This window comes from Gossypium arboreum, chromosome 9 (genome assembly GCF_025698485.1).
Source record: "Gossypium arboreum isolate Shixiya-1 chromosome 9, ASM2569848v2, whole genome shotgun sequence".
Lineage (NCBI taxonomy): Eukaryota > Viridiplantae > Streptophyta > Magnoliopsida > Malvales > Malvaceae > Gossypium > Gossypium arboreum.
This window is the reverse complement of record NC_069078.1, coordinates 73568745-73584660: the sequence shown is the minus strand read 5'-3', so window position 1 is coordinate 73584660 and position 15916 is coordinate 73568745. Positions and strand designations below refer to the sequence as shown.

Genomic DNA, 15916 nt, shown 5'->3' with positions numbered 1-15916 from the left:
CATTGGGGTTTGTATTGGAGTTGCAATTACTTTTTTGTAAAAAGGTAGATTGAACATAAGTCGATAGGTGATTCAACAAATTGCTAAATAAAATTGTCTACTGGCGAGGCTTTATAGATATAGAACTATTGTGTCTGAATTGCATTGACAAATATTGTATGTTAATTACGCTCTTATAACTTTACTGCTTGTGTTACTCTGTATTTAACTTTTTTATTCGTTTTTATTCTAACAACAATTGGAACGAAACTATTTTTTAAAATATTTTTCATGTAATATATAAATTATATGACATCCATGATACAAGTGAAAAGAAAAAGTATGAAAAACAATACATATTAGGCCCTTGGAGTTTATTATCAATACTTGTTGTATGATAGTGGTGAAGAGTTTTATTATAGTAGAGGTGCACGTAACACCGAAAACAGAGGGCAAGTTAGAGAATGGATGCTTCTCCTTTAAGCAGTGCGGTAGATAAAAAAAGAGAGAAATTATTCTTATTCTTTGATACCCTCTTCTCCACCCCTTCTTTTGTGATAGAATAAAGTTGATGCTTTGTTAGAGATATTATATATATATTTGTAATGTTAAGGCAATGAAATTCCTTTTGTTTTTATTTTAATAAATAAAAATAAAAAAAACACTAGGCAGAATCATAAGTTAACATGGAAGAACATGGGGGACAGATGTTTAAATAGAAGCAATTTGGTCAAATGTTTGTTAAAACCCATTTCATAATAATGCTATGGATAATCACCCTCCTTTGCTTTTATTTTTAGTTTTGGTTAAGCCTCAAGTTATGGAATCAAATTTTATTTTATTTTATTTTCTTAAACCCTACAACTTTTTTTTATCACTATAAAATAGATTGTAATTTGCCAACTGATAAAGAAAATTTAAAATTCAAACTTATGGAATATTATTTTAACAAAATAATTGGATATATTAATCTAGATTCCATATTGTTCTTATCATTAACATGTGTACTGTATAAAATTTGATTCAATTTTTCTATTTTTTAATTTAAAATTTTAGTCCAATCATTATTATCGTTGGTAATTTCACAAAATTTGTCAATTTAACATGTTTATTTTACATCAATCATATATCATGTCATATGAGGACAAACTAATTAAAATTTTAAGTAAAAAAATTTGACAGAAAATATTTACAATTTTAATGATTAGATTGATATTTTTAAATAAAAATAAAAGATTTAATTTTAACTATTAAATGCAACAACAATCTCAGATACCTAATTGCCAAACATTTTTGTAGTTAAAAGTAACTATTTTTATAGTTTACCCTATAATATATTATATGAATAAGATTAAAATTAAAAATAAATAATCTTTTAAAATCAATATTTACTCTTATCAAAGACTTATATTTACTAAATTGTCAAACAATTTTTTAATATAAATTTAGCTCTTATAATATTTAACAGTAAAATCCAGACTTAAATTTTCATTTTATCAAACACACCTTAAATCTCCTCTCTCATGCATAATATCATAATACTTTGTATAATAAAATTATAAATCTATGTTTCTATTAAATCTTGAATATAAAATTACATTGATAACAAATTACTAATTTAAAATTATAATTATAATTATTTTATTAACAATATTTTTATTATCAACGGATGATTGTTATTACTTCGTTAAACTTTGAATCCATATTAAATTACACTTATTATTTTAGATTAAATATCCTTAAATTGCTGTTACAATTACATACCAATTAAAATTAATATTTAGCATTATAAATAAATACATTAGCAAAGCATTTTCGTTCAAATGACATCTAAAAATTTATTAAAAAAACATATTTTAGCATTATTTAATAGGTTTTATTTTGATCACAAAAAGGTATAGTTTTCATTATTAATTGAGATACTTAACTATTATTATTATAATTTAATATTTGATAATTTTACTATTATTTGATTTTAATAATATTACATAATATAAATGTCTTGTGATTTTAATAATATTATGTTGTTTACTATTGATTATTTTATCTAATTACTTGATATTTTACTTTCGGTTGTTTTTCACTTTTTCCTTTTCTTTACTTTTAAAATGTTGTTTTATTCTCTCAATTATTTTCATATATATTATCATACCCATCTCATTTTCATTTTCTAGACATATTTCCATATTCAATTGATATTTGCTCATTCTCTATTTTATAGAATAGGTTGTATGGTCTCTTATTATTATTTTTAGTGTAATTTCAGGTAGGATCTTTTGTTCAATATTTAAAATAATAAACATTTAATTAGAGTAATTAAATTTGTAATTGTTTTTTATTCTAATAATTGAATCGAGCAATCAAATTATGAACTATATAGTTGAGTTTGTTAATTTGAGTCAAGTCTTTCAATTTATAAAGCTATTAGAAACTAAATCTTAAGAATGTTTCTTAAGATTATTCAATTGAAAAGGGTTAATTAAAGAGATGTTCTCCTAGTTAATTTACAATCCAATGAATGGTTGGTGGTTTGAAGCTATTTTTTTATCACTATAACCAACTTATCATTCAATAAGAAAATATCTATAACTTGTGATTAATTCGACACCCAAGACTATCATACACCCGAGATTGAAATTTTTGACATATTGACTTATTATTTATTATTTTGAATTGCTATTATTTACATCTTGTTTTCTTTTATATTATTTTTTGGAATATTTTAAAAAACCTTTCTTTATTTTTTTCTCATAGATCACTTAGTCGTGCCCACGATTAAGTTTTAATCACAGTAGACTTTAATGCTTTTTATTTAGTATATCTGGGATTCGACCGTACTTCCCTATTTACAAATTTATTTAATTTTTAGGCATAGAAAATTAAAATTGATGGATTTGACACATATAAAAATTTAACGTCATTGTTAAGGATTGGTAGTAATTAGTTTTAATTTCTTTTGATGACCATATTTAAAGGCACGTGTACACTCAAGTTTAATCTAGAAATCAAACTCAAGAAGATAGTCCATTCCCTAAGAAAGGAAGTAAAATTCTAGAGTAAATAAAGTTGGTAAAACATGAAAGGTGTGTGCATCGAAATTTTGAAACATTCATAACCAACTCAAATAGTTAAGAACAATAGATCATTGATAATCTAGTACGTAGATGTATTTTTGTCCACTTTGACAAGTTGGAGAAGTTGTTTCATGATTTAACTCAAATTATTTGCAAGGAACTACACCCTTTTACAGAAATAATCATATCTTGAGTTACAAAATTGTAAATTCAATTATACAAAAACTGTTGCGAAAAAGACTTGAAGATCTATAATTTGGGAGCAAGAGTTTTCCCAAAAGGTGGTCAAAAGGTCTAAAAAAGTCTAGTCGAAGATACCCTTATGAAGCCCAACAATTAGTCTTAAACTTTTTGCAGAGAACTGCATTGCTTTGCAAAAATGAACATATTTCAAGCTACAATCCATGAAATTAGGTGATTCAAAAATATTTCAAAGATAACTCAAACATCAACAATTAGACACTAAAATCACTCCAAAATCTATTCGAAAATTTTTTAAAAGTCCAATTGAATTCAACCCTATAGAATCCTATGAGATTGATTTCAAATTCTCACATAACTTCAATTTTTACTTTTAACCCTCTAACTCGCAGATCGTATGATGAATTTAGCTTAATTCCAAACACAAACACATGTACTAAATTGGAATTTCTTAAAGAAAAGTGATTCTGAGCCGACTATATCTCTTTTTTAGCCAAATAAGTGAACTGACAACTAAGATTTTGTAATTCTCATCAATTCATTAATATTCATCAATCTTTTCTCTTCAACCAATATAAGATATTGATAGAGAGTTGATTAAAAGTCCTATTATTTAGAACTACAAATAAAATGAAGAGCTCTAGGCTGAAACAACCATATGGACGACAAACCGAGTCCAACAATGACTCCTTACGATGTCCACCTTACTTGCTTGTGCGACAAGTGTAAACACCTAGTTTTATCTGAGCATTTCAATCTTGAGCTAATTGGGCTTTAAGTTTATTAGAAATGGACTTATTTGGATTTCTTGAGTAAAATCGAAATTTTAATGTAATTTTAAAACAAAATTAAATTTTGATTTAATTATTATTGTGGCTCAATATGTAAGCCCATGTTAAAAAATCAAGTCCAAGCCTAAGTCAAGAATTAGGTCCAAGCATGAATCAGGCATCAAGTTCGAATCTAAAACAAAGGGTCAAGGCCCAATTTTAAGGCTTGGTTTATTTTGGGTCCAAAATCAGTCATTTTCTTAGATCCAAATTAGGGTTGAAGTTGAGTCCAAGTCTAAATGGAGATTTTTTAGGGTTTTGGAACCACATGCCTTTGGAATTGGTGGAGTGCAGCAAGTGTATTTAAGTTGTTCATACACTGCTAACATTTCTTGGTCCAATAACGAAACATTTCTTGGTTTTGCTCTCTCTATAGTTTGATTTTACTCTAATATTTTAAAAAATTTGAGTGCAACCGATATTTATCTAACTCGAAATTAATGCATTGTATTTTAGAAATATCATTTCCTGGTTGTCATGCACTAGAGAGAGCGGGAAATAAGCTATTTTAAGGACAGCTTCTCCAAAACACCCTGCCTTCTGAAGTACATTTTTCCTGTATCCGCCATTTCCTTTTCAACAGAGGCATGGAGACAACTATCAGAGTACCAGGTAGTACTGCAGTAAGAGGAGACAATAGAGAGGCGAACATGGCAACAACATCAACTAGCATAAGCCAACACAACAACAAGAGTAGAATGAGGCAACTGTAGCCAGCAAGATTGCAGGAGGATGAGGCAACCAAGAGGAGAATGAAGCAGCAGCAGACTGTAGTAGGCAGCATCATAGTAAGAAGAGGCAACCGGGAGGAGAACGAGGAAATAACAACCAATAGCAGCTACAGTAGGCAACAAAACCAATGGCTATATATATGAGGAAACCAACTAAAGCAAATAACATAGATCGAGTTAAGTGGGTTGAAACAGAACTCTGCTACTAGCCAGCAACAAGGATGTTGTCCTTCATTAGCAAATCTTTTTATAGATAAGCAGATTGGAAGCTGAGAGGACCACTTAATCATCACCTTTTTCTTAATTTTCTAAAGCCAAACCATGAGTCATCATCACCTTTTATTTTCTAAAGCCAATCAATTAGGAACTCGTTTGTCTTTAACCCAGATACAACATAACAGACACAAAAACATGGTCCCTCCTCGACCCAGTTGCCTAATCTATTTACTTTTACGTATTTTAAATCAAAGGAAACAACAATGAGAATTAAAGATAGCCACTAATAACTTATTCATCGAAACATAAATAGATAAATAAGAAAAGAAAGAATTGACAGCCATGAAAGAGAAATACCATGTTTACCTGTCTGCTAAGTCCATAACCATTATCATTATGGTATGCATGAAAAATGACAAACACCATCCATCTGATCAATTGTTTTACTGTTGTTTTCACCCTCAGAAAAGTAGATGGATACCCATGGTACCTTGAATATTAGGATTCTTGCTCTCTTCAATTTACAGATATGCTAGTTCATGCACAGCTAAACTCAACTAAGAAGTAATGTATTCATTTTTTCTTCTTTTTACCCTTCGGGTTACAGAAGAGTGAACCAAACCCAAAAAAACTCACCACCGATACATTAGAAATCAAAACAGAATTGACTCCAACTCCATTTCCATATGATCCACAATTGCTGCTCTTTAATGGAGACTTGTGTGTAGTAGAATTAGTGTAAGCATAAAATGCACCAGAAGAATGTGAGTGCGATGATTTTGTTGACAAAGATGGTTGCTTCTGCAAATGCTGCTTCTCGGTTTCTTTCGAAAGCATTGTTGGTTTTGGATTTGAAGCTGAACCAGTTGAATTGCTCCGGGAAAGAAAGTGAAGAGAGCGGATTAGGGTTTTGGTTCCAGAGTTGAGGCTAATGCTTCTCTTGAACTGCCACAAAGATTTGAATTCAGGCTGGTCATCTGCATCATCAATACTCATTGATAAAAATTCCTTCAATCTTTTCTTGGGAGGAGAAGGAACAGGAACAGGCTTTGCGACAACAGGCTTTTTCTTGATTTCCATGGGTAGAATCTTGCCATTAGAGAAGAGCTCATCAGCTGGAGACAATTCTTGGACAAAACTATCGCCAAAATTGAAAACGAAATCGGAACTCTGGTGATGATGATGATGATGATGTTCTTCAATGGCTTCTGCATTGAGATAGTAAGAAAACGAGATTCTTGGGCTGATTACTTCAATTGCCATAGTGAATAGTACTGTTACCTGCACCTTAGACAAACACCTGACTATTTGTCATGAAATCAAATGGAGTAAATGCGGTTTCGGTGCTAATAAAATGAAAAGACAGAGAAAGAGAGAGATGGGGCATACAAAGTCAGCAATTGCAGGCTTTAACTTTTTCTTTTTCTGTCTATGTAGGAAACTGGGAGATCAATTATTCAGATTAAGGCGGAGAACCAATTGATTCCACTGTTCAATGTTTAACGGAAAGAAATATGAAAATAATAAAAAACAATGAAGGTTCTTCAATTAGCACCGAAAGGCCCTCCAATAAAAGGATCTTCTCAACTTTCGTTTTACGATTGCTACTTTGCATCACATAATTACCCATCATCACTAATTCTCCACCTAATTCCTTTAATTTTCAACCTTTCCTAACATGTGACTTTCGAAAACAACCTATTTTTAGATGTAATTATAAATATGTGATATCTTTGAGTAATCATCATAATTATTAAGTCTTTCAAAAGATGTACAATGTGACAAACTAAATTGAATTAAATGACGACAAAATTATAAGTTGAGACTATTTGTCTGATGAAAGAGATTATTTGACATAAAGGCTAGTTGGAAATCGAAAGAGGCATTGTGGTATTTCTTAGATGATGAGGAGATGCTAGAATAGGTGGGCGAAAATGGCATAATCCATGTACAAAGGATCATGACCATGGTGCCCAGAACAACTCAAGGCAATCATTTGAGTAAATTGGGCTTATTTTCCATTAAGATTGCCTCAATTTTGGAACATTGTGAAAAATTTATCTACCTAAAGCCTGTTGACTCAATAAACACTCCAATAAATTGTAGTTGTAAGGTTAATTTGTAATCTTAAAACAATATTAATGAGAGTTTAAATTTCTTAAGACTATTATTGAGATAGACTTGAATTTGAATTGTTGATCTAATTTAATTTGCACTGTTAGATATAAGGAAGCTCAATTATAAATAGAACTTTCCCCACCTCATTTATGATCATGGGTCCTGTATCATTCGTCACTTAGTAATACAATTGAAAGCGTTTACTTAGAGCTTTTTTGTGCTTCCTTCCTTGAGATTTCTGCTTGTTTCACTTAGTTGTCTTTTGTCATTAATGCCTTAAAGAATTCTTAGTACTCTTAAACTTTGAGGGTTCATGCTAACTTAGGCAATTTGAAGTTACGTAAGGTCACATAGTTTGCTACACTAAAGTTTAGACCCGTGACACTTACATGAATTTTGATTTAATGTGTAATTCTATACATGAACTTTGGTTTTGTGCAATTTTATATATGGAATTTTGATTTGATCAAATTTTCACAAATTATTAATACAATTATTAATATAGCATCATTTTTTGCTTATCTATCGCGTGCACAAATAATTATATTTATCCAATATAAATATAGTTTGATGTATTTATTCCTTTAAATGTGTATATTTGATTCAAATAAAAGTTTCATGTGTATAATTGTATCAAATCAAATTTCATGCATCAAATTGCACACTAAATCAAAATTAATGTGTAATTTCAAGATTTGACTCATAATGAGTTACAAAATTTTTATATCTTTATTGAAATATCATAATAATAACAAATTTAAATATCTTTTAAATGCATGCTTTTTACATTACAACATCACACCTAAAATAAAATTTTTATTTTATTTTTAAATATTTTTTATTTTCTCAAAATATCCACTAGAGTGAGCTCAATGATTAATCTAGACATTATATAAAAACAAACAGTGATACTAAAATTTTAAAAAGTATTTAAATTAAAATTTTCAAAAACATTTTCATAATATTTTCTAAAGCACTCTTCAAAAACTATAATAACCTTAAATTTTTTGAAATCTCATTATATTGATTTAGTCAGATTTATAGATAACTAATTTGCATACAGATGAGATGTATTTATCCATTAAAATATTTCTTTAAAATATGTTTAAAAATTGTAACATTTGAAAAATAATATATTTAAAAATTAAATCATTTTATTTTAGCATTGTTTCACACTTTATAATTTAATACGAATGAATCATTTAAAAAGTAAACATGTAAAATATATTAATAAATAATAGTAAGCAACATGTAGAAATTAAAACCTAAATCATAATGACCTAATTATAAAAATCAAGTATTAAATCAAAAATTTAAAACTTCAAATTAGAGATAAAATTGAAAGAAATGAAAACTATGTAGGACTTAAAATAAATAGATTTAAAATTTAAATAAATCATTTAATATTTTAGAATTGAATTACAAAAGATATATGTAATAAAATAAGCTTAAAATGAAATTAAATAGCAATACCTAAAAATAAAATATATCATACAATAAAAACGCTTATTTATGTAATTCAAAAAGTGAAAATGCCTTATCATGTAATACTCCCAAATTATAAAGAAATGCCACTTGTCAAAAAAAATTTAAAGCCTCAACATCACAAAGTTAAAAAAAAAAACGCATATGTATCTTATAATATTAAACGGTAGTTTTATGCACAGTTAATTGTATGTATTAATTAAATTATATTTAATTATTTTTTTAAAATTATAACATTTCATTAATAGTATGGTTATAAAATTAAAACAAAATAATACATATATAAATTTAATTTTAAAAACATGATAACTGATATTAAAATGAATTAAAACTAATATTTTGAAATTATTTTTAAAATACAATAATTATAATAATAAATTGTGTGAAATTCTATTTTATATATATTCACTAATTTACGAATTGTTAATTAAATTTAAATAATATGACCAATAATTAACTTATTGTATCATTATTTATACTTTTTAATTTCTATTTCAATTTAAATAATGTATTTAACTTTTAAAAGTAGTGATAAATTTAAGAACACCTTTTTAAACGGTTTTATAATTTATACTACTTTATTAAGTAAAATTGTAAGTTTGTTGAATATAAGAAAATTGGAATGACTTATTGTGAAAATATAACTTAGCTGAATGCTATTGAAATAATTTAAAAGGAAAGGATTTATATTACAATTTCCTCCCACTGCTTAATTTCTCGCACACCATTTGTAACTTGTAAGTCTACATTGTAGTATTATTTTATTTTATTTTATTTTAAAGTCCTTAAGAAAAAAAACGCTTTTCAGGTAATGTTTTTTACTAAAGCCTTGTTTGATGATAGAATGTTTGAAATTTTTTAAAATTAATATTTTCATCAATTTAAATTTTAAATATGTTTGATAACCTATAATGAAAATTGTTAGATAAAATTTTCTTTTAAAAATGTAGAAAATAATAAGTAGATAATGACCTATTTATCATTTAATAGAGAGTAAATTTCATTCTTTTTTTTATTTTATTATATTTCATTTGAGATTATATTATCTTATCAAATAATCTAATTATATTTAGTATTTAGTTTTAATTAATATACTAAACAAAATTTATAACTTAAATTCAACCCTTGAATTTTTTTTAACATTTAATTTTTCAATTTATTTATATTACGTTAATTAATCCATAATTTTAAACTATTACCAACTTAAAGGTGAATCCGTTAAAATGATAATTAAATCAAGGGTTGAATGCTTGTATTTTAGAAAGTAAACCAATTAAAATGTGAAATTAAACAAATATATAAAAGAATTTATATAAAATATTTTAAAAGTTAAATGCATGCCGCATCGTTCACCTGTCAAAATTCTAGATTGATCTTTTTTAAACCAAATTCTAGATGGATTATATTTTTAGGGGCTTATATTACTATTTTGGACAGCCTTTCAGTAAATTTAATTAAATAAATTATCAAAAATTATAAAATAATAATAATAATTCAGTAGAACAATCCAATTACAACTGTCACCCACAGACTCCCTCAAATTTATAATTCCAAGTTTAAACCCTAAATAAATTGGTGGGATAGAGAGTGTGTTTTCATAGATTAAAGCAAAGAGTATAAAGCTCGTGATGTAATCTTGGTTAGTATTAACTCAACCAAACTTGTAAACCCATATCATACATGATGCTTAGTTTATTGAAACATGGAAGCATAGCATAGCATAGCATGCCATCAAGACTGCAGTTATTGAGTTATAGTCCTCATAGTAGATTGAAAACCCACAAGTACTGGCTAAAGAGTGAAACACAGTTTGCAGGACGAAATTGACCTCATTCACTTTTACAGAGACACTCTTTTAAGATCCCTCAATCCACATTCAGTGCAACTAATTTTTGCCCAAACACTACAGGTACACACAACTACAGACCTCAGTCAAAAGGCCATCCATTATACCCCATCGAATGATTGTTCTCATGCACATGCCGTGGGGAACTACTTCCCGCAGCTCCATTATGGCTAGAGCTTGAATTTGATGAACGGAATGGCCAGAAATATGAAAATGGATTACGTCTGCTGCTTTGGCTCTCCCTTCCACTGGAACTACTTCCAAAATTGCTGCTCCTACTTTGACCCCTGGGGTTATAACTCTGGCTGCTACCTGATCCTTGTGGTGGCAATTCTTGACGGCAAACAGGGCACGAGTTGTGCTGCACCAGCCATGGGATAATGCAATCCGAATGATATAAATGATTACATGGCATTTGTCTTGCTTCAGACCCCAATTCAAATTTATCTTTGCATACAGGGCAGTGCGAGTCGGAATGAAGATGCCTCCGAGTAATCTTAACAGTGGGCATTGCATCAATTGAAGATCGAGTTGCTGGGGGAGGGCCTCTACGATCATTAGCTGACAGCTGTTCAAACAATTCTTCTAATCCTGGACCTATGAAATAATTTCCAGCATTACCTCTTGTAAAGCCAATTCCAGGAGCCCCATTAAACAGAGCTTCAAACCCACCATTCCCTGACAACCTAAAAGGAATTTGGCCACCAAACACCAACAAAGGACCAAATGGTGGATTATGCTCAAGAATTGAATCTGTTCCTCCCCTGATATTATGGTTAAAACTTCTATCAGCCAATCTCTGCCTCATGAAGGCTGAAAAAGCATCCATGAGACCAAATCTCTGACCACGATCTTCATCACCAGGAACTCCGAAAAAATCCATGGGACTGATAGGCACCATTTCATCCAGTTCTTGAACAAACCCCCCACCACAATAGCAGCAAACTGAATCATGCCCCTGAAGGATAACTGGGCGCCTGCATCTATAACACCAATGGGTATTTCTTCCAGTTGACATTTTCCTCTCTTTGAGAAAGTCTGAAAGAGAAAATCCCTCAAATGTCCTTACACATTCAGTTTATCTGTTTCTTCAGCATAACCTAGTACAACCTGCAAAGTGATGTACCAATATGAAATTATCATATTGACTTATGTCCACTTCAAAGAATAAAAAGAACAATAGCATTTGCTTTACTTCTATTTCACCACAAAAATGAAGATACACAGATTCCAGAGAATTAGCATTACACCCTTCATCTGATTCATGCTACAACAGGTACAAACAAAGCATTCTGGCAAAATTAGACGAGATTGATTTGGATGCAAAATGGAATAAAAATTCTTTCTTTCTCTTTCCTAAATAATACATAATTACTCTTACCAAAAAAAAAATGACGCAGAAAAAGTAAATTGATTATTTATTTTTGACAAAAGTTTTCAGTGTCAGCAGTCGGTACTAAACTGTCATGAAAGTATCAGCTGAGGCTACTAGCAGAAGCAAGAGTGATGAGATGGATGTAAGGAAAGGAACTACAGCAAGAAATGTACAGCTGGTGGTCAAGCATTGCAAGAAAGGAGAACTGATAGAGATGGATGAACTCAGGAGAAAGTTGACAAAAGTAGATGGATGGAGCAAAAATCATGTACAACAACCTGCTGAGCCAGAAAGATCTTAATGGTCAGCTTAAATTCTGTTTTCAAAACACACTAATCATATACTGTTCAAGTACTAAATTCTTATTGGCTATTGTTTTCAACTCTTAGCAAGGAATTATTGTTAGATATTATATATGTATAGTTTCTGTATTAAGAGATTATGACTGAACAGACTCAACTTTCCTTTTTCTTCTCTGGCCTCTCTACTCAATTCTTGATTAAGTAAAAATTTGGTTCAGAGCTAGTCCAGATTCAGCCATAGAAGCTGGAAAAACACAAGAAATACAAAGAAATGGCAGAAGGAACTAGACTCAATACCCCTTCTAGATTCAACTGGACACACTTAACGCATCTAACAACCAGAAAGATGCTAACTTTGTAGAAAATCAAGAGCATATCAGTAGAATTTTGGAGCTAATGGATAAAAAAGGACTACTAGCAAAGCAGAATCCTGGGAGCACAGTACTTATGTTGATTTAGATTCCACTGTAACTACTCAGTCAAGGTGAAGGCAAGAAATCTGTAGAAGTTACAGTCACTGATGCACAAGTTAAATATACCTATAAGTATCATGATTCTGGTTTACTAGACAACCATGCTTTACCTGAAACCAGTAAACCAACTTATAGAACAATGAGACCTATATATCATGATTCAGTCAGATGCACATCTTACAAGGGATAATGGTGAGCCATTCAATGATCTTAAGAGAGGATAGTTGGGAGACTAAACTATATCATTGTGACTCATTCGGATATTGATTTTATTGTGTGTTGTTAGCTAGTCCATGTCCACACCGACAGTCAAACAGCGGGTAGCTCTATAACAGATCCTATATTACTTGAAAGGATCCTAAGCTTGGCACATTGTAAAACAATCATTGACAAACTCGCATTGAGAGTTCTGGCGCTGTTGGTTGGGCTGGATCCAAGATTGATATGAGGACTACTACTGTTTATTGTGTCTTTGCTGGTGAAAAGTTCGTATAATGTAAAAGCAAAATGTTGTATCTTGATATGATGTAGAATCTGAGTACAAGAATGACACATTCTACGTGTGATATCATGTGGAAACATCATAAGTAAAACTATAGTGTGAAAATCAAACTGTTCTTCATATCACCTCGAATCCAATCTGTTATGAAGGAACCAAACACATCAAGATTAATTGTCACTTCATTCGTGAGAAGATTCTAGAAAATTTAACCTCCATTGTCTATGTGAAGAAAGAGAAGAACTTGTTAATTTGTTTACAAAAGCATAGGATGGAAATCAAGTTGACTATCTGTGTAACATGCTGGGTATGATCAATATCTATGCTCCTACTTGAAAGTATTTGTTGTGTATAGTTGTATTTCCATAAATGTTAACATATTTATAGGAGCATAAAAAGAGTAGATTTGTAAGGATTAAATGTATAGATAATAAATCTTTTATCTCTTTCGTTAGCTTTTCACAAGGAGGGAAAACAGACACAGCTTTGAGGAGAAAAGCGTCAGAGTTGCTTCAAATTGATTTTGGGGGAGAAATTACAAAAGCTGATGGGAAAAGAACCACAATCAACGGCAGGATTGTATATGTTAACATCTAAATGTAATGCAGCAGAAATACCAGCAGAGCTACTGCCAGTACTTGCCTTCCTACTTAGATGAGTTCAAGGAATCTTCAGATGAGTTCAAGGAACCTTCAGAATTACCACCTGCAAGGTCACATGACCTTACTATTTACCTAACCCCTAAACCTGTAAACCTCAGACCTTACAGATTTCCTTACTACCATAAGGTCGAAGAGCAGAAACAAGTTGCAGACATGATGTCGTCCTCAAAAATACAAACCAAAAAGAGCTCCGTTTGCTAATCTTTACTTGCTGGGGAAGAAAAAAGATGAGACATGAAGATTATGCATTGATTATAGACAACCCAAAACCATTTAGGATAAATTCCCAATTCCCAAGGTGGAGTACTTGCTAGATCAGCTAAAGGGTAATACATTTTTCGCAAAAACAGATTTAAGATCTAGCTATTGGCAGACCAGAATCAAGAAAGAAGACATTCCAAAGACGCTCAACACCAACCTCTTATGAAAATATCAACCAAGGCCACTAACAGGAGTAAGAATGCTGAGGCAGAGGCTAGGAAAGGAGCTACAGCAAGAAATGTATAGCTGGAGGTCAAGCATAGAAAGAAATTAGAACCATTAGGAGTTGGATAAACAAGAAGGAAATTGACAAAAGGAGCTAAAGGGAGAGAGAATCAGGCATAGCAACCTGCTGAGATGAAAGTTAGCTTAAATTCTTTTTTGTAACCACACAGATCATATATTGGCCAAGTCTTAATTTCTTATTGGCCATTACTTTCAGCTGTTAGCTAAGGAATTATTATCAGATACTGTACATGAACAAACTCATATTCCCTTCTTTTCTTCTCTTATTTTCTAGCCTCTCTTCTCAATTCTTGATTAAATAACACAACGCATGCTCCCTGATTTCTGATCTTTCTAAAACGTACAATAAATAGACATGGAAACAAGATTCACTAACAAAGGAGCTGCCAGGAAATAATAGAAAAAAGATGAATCAACAATTAAACCCAAAACAAAACCTCTAATCAGAGCTCAATCCTAACAAAGTAAATAAAAGCGAAGAAGAAATAATAGAAAAAAGATGAATCAACAATTAAACCCAAAACAAAATCTCTAATCAGAGCTCAATCCTAACAAAAGTAAATAAAGGCGAAGAAAAGGATTGCTTTTATTTTTTTGCTTTAGAATTAAACCAACCTTGTTTATTCAGCAATAATTTCTTCAAGGGTTAACTACGATCAAGAAAGCAAATGAAAGAAAAATTAAGGAAAAAATTCATCTTAAATACTAACAGTTACTAAGTTAGTGTGAGTCCAAGCTAAGATCAAGCAATCATTTAAACCCAACACTTAATATCCACATCATAACACAAAACCGTAGCTCAAATTGATCGGTTAAGACAAAGTTGAAAAACGAAGGGCCTCGATTTTTCTTTTTTATTATTTAAAAAAAATCTGTATTAAATGAAATAAAAATTAGAGAGAATAAAGGAAGGAAAACATGAGAGTAATCGATCAGAGATGAGACATTAGAGAAATATGCAGATACCTCGAGGAGATCAGAGATGAATTTTTCCAAGAGATAAATAAAAATTGAGATATGGAATTTGAGGTTCTTTTAACTTCTAAATATTTTTTCACAAAGATAGCATTTGTTATTTGGGCTCAAATGCATATTTAGCCCTTGAACTTGACATCTCTCTCAAATTGGTACTTAAAATTCTTGTCATATCTTAGATTCTACATTCTAATATTCTATTTAGAAAAAGGTTGAAAATATAACAGTTTCCGGACATACGAGAAAGGAGTCCAGCCGAGCATATTTGGTGGCAAATTCTCTATTTTACTTAAAAATATAATTTTTTATAAATAAACACCCAATCAATAACTTAGAATTCCCAAAAATATTGTTTTAATTTTTAAAACAAATTTAAAAATATGTTATATGGATATAAATCAAAGGATTTCAAGTGGTGGTATGAATACCTACCTATATTCTTTTAACTTTCCCAATTCATAATTTTTTTCTTACACTCTTTCAACATCTATATTTTAATTTCATCAATTTTAAACTATACTTTTTAATTTTAAAATTTTAATTCAAACCAAATAATAATTAAATCTATTTGATTAAATTTTATTATTAATCTTTTAATATATGTAAAATTATTCATGTTCTCTAATTGAATTATTTTTAATCA

At 30.0% G+C, this 15916-nt stretch overlaps 2 protein-coding genes across 5 annotated transcripts; both read right to left on the bottom strand.

Moving 5' to 3' along the window:
* Positions 1-4505: 4505 nt before the first annotated feature.
* LOC108456289 (uncharacterized) lies at positions 4506-6571 on the bottom strand. Of its 2 annotated transcripts, none has more exons than XM_053019317.1 (2): positions 5398-6571; positions 4506-4922 (listed from the first exon to the last, which is right to left on the bottom strand). In XM_053019317.1, exon 1 carries the CDS (start codon positions 6292-6294, stop codon positions 5605-5607), a length of 690 nt encoding a protein of 229 aa, XP_052875277.1. In that variant the 5' UTR covers positions 6295-6571; the 3' UTR covers positions 4506-4922; positions 5398-5604. The 2 variants fall into 2 exon arrangements, with proteins under 2 accessions (XP_052875277.1, XP_052875278.1); XM_053019318.1 differs by having other exon boundaries at positions 4506-4852.
* A 3709-nt stretch (positions 6572-10280) lies between these two features.
* LOC108457101 (probable E3 ubiquitin-protein ligase RHC1A) lies at positions 10281-15463 on the bottom strand. Of its 3 annotated transcripts, XM_053018886.1 has the most exons (3): positions 15265-15463; positions 14914-14948; positions 10281-11590 (listed from the first exon to the last, which is right to left on the bottom strand). In XM_053018886.1, exon 3 carries the CDS (start codon positions 11496-11498, stop codon positions 10563-10565), a length of 936 nt encoding a protein of 311 aa, XP_052874846.1. In that variant the 5' UTR covers positions 11499-11590; positions 14914-14948; positions 15265-15463; the 3' UTR covers positions 10281-10562. The 3 variants fall into 3 exon arrangements, with proteins under 3 accessions (XP_052874846.1, XP_052874845.1, XP_017611443.1); XM_053018885.1 differs by lacking the exon at positions 14914-14948 and having other exon boundaries at positions 10281-14298; XM_017755954.2 differs by lacking the exon at positions 14914-14948 and having other exon boundaries at positions 15265-15459.
* Between the last annotated feature and the right edge of the window lie 453 nt (positions 15464-15916).

Excerpts from the sequence above, each read along its gene's own strand:
- LOC108456289 (XM_053019317.1), bottom strand. The coding sequence starts at position 6,294 with ATGGCAATTGAAGTAATCAGCCCAAGAATCTCGTTTTCTTACTATCTC.
- LOC108457101 (XM_053018886.1), bottom strand. The coding sequence starts at position 11,498 with ATGTCAACTGGAAGAAATACCCATTGGTGTTATAGATGCAGGCGCCCA.